This window comes from Haliotis rufescens, unplaced genomic scaffold (genome assembly GCF_023055435.1).
Source record: "Haliotis rufescens isolate VD_foot unplaced genomic scaffold, xgHalRufe1.0.p SCAF_108, whole genome shotgun sequence".
In the NCBI taxonomy this organism is placed as follows: Eukaryota; Metazoa; Mollusca; class Gastropoda; order Lepetellida; family Haliotidae; genus Haliotis; species Haliotis rufescens.
The window spans coordinates 144,074-147,696 of NW_025963789.1; the positions used below are offsets into that span (position 1 = coordinate 144,074).

The 3,623-nt window shown below is 38.5% G+C and overlaps 1 protein-coding gene across 1 annotated transcript; it reads right to left on the reverse strand.

Annotated features, from left to right (window-relative positions):
* Positions 1-859: 859 nt before the first annotated feature.
* Positions 860-1,590, reverse strand: LOC125377949. Its single transcript, XM_048392072.1, has 2 exons — positions 1,176-1,590; positions 860-996 (listed from the first exon to the last, which is right to left on the reverse strand). The coding sequence occupies exons 1-2, from the start codon at positions 1,588-1,590 to the stop codon at positions 860-862; spliced, it is 552 nt and encodes a 183-aa protein (XP_048248029.1).
* Positions 1,591-3,623: the final 2,033 nt, after the last annotated feature.

Sequence of the window (3,623 nt, forward strand, 5' to 3'; positions counted from 1 at the left end):
ATTGCTTTGAATTCTCATAACGTGACACTGTTTAATTCCCCTGTGGACAGACATCAAGTCAACTTGTTTGCCAGGCGCATCTATCCCAACAATACCGGCTGGTTTATGTGTGTGTATAAAGAAGCTGTTGAAAAACCCTATGGCAATCTGACAATCGACTTGCGTCCTACTACCTTGGAATCAGGAAGACTACAACCTAATGTACTTGAAACAGTCAACACCCCACAGCCTATAAAAGAGGAGCAGGCTGTCAATCAGCATCATTTGAAGCCAGACACCAGAAGAGATCACATCTCAGAAGTAGCCGCTCCAGTTTACAGTGAATCAGAGGACGACACTACTGATACAACTATGCCTTCCTGTGATGAGTGTGGTATTGTGTTTGAAAATAATCATGACCTTCAGCGTCATGTCAGATCGTGGTGCCCTGAGAATGGAGGGGGACCCCTAAGGAAACGACTTAAAATTCAGACAGCTGATGAGAGCGATGTTAGACAGCCTACAATGACCTCTAAATTCAGTGAAGCTGATATAGAGTGGGAGGTGAAAGGCTTAGAACACATGTGGGAACAAACACTAAAAACGTGCAGGGAAGAAATCTGGAAAAAGAAAGAAGAGTATGAAGATGAAGGGAAGAGTGAGAGATGGATTGAAAAGAAATTGACGAAGTGCTGGAAAACTACTTTTCTTGAAAGACTCGTGACAGCCATTAGATATATAGGCTACTTTGGAAATGGGCCCCTCTTCAAACCTATTCTAGAGAATATGAAACAGTTAGACTCTGACATTGCTGGGTAAATCTAACACTGTTGAGTCATACTACATCATACACAAAGGGTAGATATGAAATTGGTTTTTCTTAAGAATCAATTTTATAATGACCATGGGCCAGTGTGTGGATTCCATCATTGAGGACATATCTCTTATCATCAAAAGGGGAGAGGCTGATCTTATTGATAGAAGCTGTGTACAGTTGGTGATCTCGACTTGTTTCACCTGGTGCTTAAATTGCTTCTCTTTAAAGAGACACTGTTTGTACAAAGCATGTCGAAGTTGTCTATCACGAACAGTTTCAGAAATACCCTTGGCTCTTGCGTGTTGTATTTCATTTGATTTTTCTACTTCTTTTCCATCCTTCACTTCTACAAACTCCAACATTTTCACCCCAGCAAGCTAATCTTTAAATTTTCCCAGAACGTTTTCATTAGTTTTGGAATATAGGGGATGGTTAGATTTATAATTGCTGATGTCAAACAGATCAATATTTTCTTGTATGTCAGCAGTCAGGTCATGGGTTTCTATTTCATAACACAGCGAGTCAGTGTCAGTAAAACAGAGCTGGGCTTTCTCTCCATAGTTACGTTTGATAAAATTATAATGAAAGTCATACATATGGATCTTTGAGAGATCCAAAATGGAAAAGCCAGCACAGAGGGGTTGATTCAAAAACAGTGTTGTCTTTTTCAAGTGAACAGCAGCCAAATCTGGATTGAAAATTTTGAAAGCATCAAATGTTGGTTCAGCACAGAGTTTCTTTAGACGTTTGGCTGAATTCACCAGTTGAACTTTGACATGTTTTCGGACATTCATCATGGAACGACCAAAACAAGAATTGTTCATCAATTTGAAAAACGCTTTGTCTGTTTTATTTGTAGATTGTTTACGTTTCTCTGTGTTGAAATAAATGAAAGGTTCTAGCCATGTTGACTGCTTAAACTGAATGACTCTATGAATTTTCCTTAGAACCATGCCTTGATTCAGATAAAACTGTAAATTTCTGTAATGAATAACATATTTCTGTTTGTTTAACAAGTTTGGTACAAGCTTTCTACATGGTGTTCCCTTAATGTTTAAGCCAACTTTCAAATCCTGAGAATATTTAGAAAGCATTTCATGTGTCACTGTCATAGACTGGGGTGCTAAAGGGTAGTCACTGTGACTGTCATGTAAACCAGATGGGTAGTCAAGGTCAACCTCAAGAATGTAACCTATATCTGCGTCAGCTGGAATACTCCTTATATCTAAATGCTCAAAGTTATCTACCCACTGGAAATCTCGCTCAGGGAGGGCTTGGCACATAGCCCACCCATAAAGATTATTGGCGTCAAGGTAAATAAGGTGTCTATTCGGTTCATCAGTTTGTAATGTTTCTGACCTGGTAGGTTTGATTCAGAATACTTTTTGGATATCATGCTGATACCACTCCTGAGTCCTGACTCTATCATGAGCAGCATTTCCACATCTGTCAGCCGCTCTAGCTCTACATTTCACATTCTCAACCCTGCATCCCATCCAAACCCAGGTAGCGTGTAATAGTGTCCTCGATCTAATTGGTAGTTTTCTAAAGCTGTTCTTCTAAAGTTTTCAAACACATCAGCCAAAAGTAAAACGTCAGTTAGCATGTACAAGTCATGATACTGCCCCATGTCGTGAATGTGGAATGTAGACCACACATATTGTGCATGGTCATAATCTTCATCAGATATGGAACTATCTGATAAGCTATTGTAAAAATCCTCTTTTTCGGGAAGTTCTTTCATTTCAAATTTTGTTTCATCGTCCATGAAATCATAAGGATATACTCCCTTTCTCAGTAATAACTCTACCTGACTTGGATCTGCAAATTCATGCCTTAAATGGATAAATTTGGAAGGGTCTTTTTTCTTTAGATTTTCAACAAGTTTTCCCAGAGAGGATTGAAGAAACTGACATGAATCAATGAACCTCAAATGGCCGATGGAAAATGAAATGTATTTCTCCATGTTGTTTGCCAAACAACTCAGCTTCTGTTTTACAGACTTGTCTAACTGTTTCATGATCAGATGACTGTCATAACCACGGAGGTTGTAAAATATAACAGGGATAAAGAATTCTTCCCTATGAAAACTATGTTTACCTTTCACCTTTCTAAACTGAAATTGCAGATTACATTTTTGATGGGCAGCCCCTCGATAGTTATACCCCTCTTCTAAATGGTCGTGGTCACGAACCTTGATAGACTCATTATCAAAGGGTTTCTGACAAATATGACATGTATCTGCCATTTGAAATGCCAACTCATCAGTTTCAGTCATTTTTAAAGTTTCAGGAACTTTAAGCTTTTCATAGATGAGATGTGCTTCATCCAACAAGCATTCAATAAAATGCGAAATGACTACAGGGCCTCTATAGGTCACTGCAGGTTTTGTACCAGTAGGTTTTGAACAGACCACTTTGTAACAGAACCCGGAAGGCTCATGTTTTTGATAAACAGTCGTGTTTGATGTGTTATTTTCAGTTTGTTTAACTTTCCTGGTGATTGCCTCAAAATCTGCATAAATAACATAAGGGACTTTTAGCTGTTTCTGAACAGATAAATATCTAATCCATTTGTTGTGTTCACCAGGTAATCTGATTTTCTGGGCATTATGATCTGAACAATAGAAGGCATGATCATCTAAAAATCCTGCCGGATAAAACCATGCAGACAGCGTCTACAATAGAATGTTTTTCCATCATGTTTGGTTCTATCTGCCATAAGACGGCTGAAATTTCGAATGAGACAAAAATGTCTCTTTTCTCCTTTAGTTAGGAGCAATAGGTCAACAGTTCTATCAAATGGTTGCCTACTGATATGGAGAGGA

Bases quoted from the DNA above. Each gene is read 5' to 3' on its own strand.
- LOC125377949 (XM_048392072.1), bottom strand. From the start codon at position 1,590: ATGAATGTCCGAAAACATGTCAAAGTTCAACTGGTGAATTCAGCCAAA. The intron at 997-1,175 runs AGCTTGCTGGGG...TTTAAGCACCAG, and splicing joins TCTGGGAAAATTTAAAGATT to GTGAAACAAGTCGAGATCAC.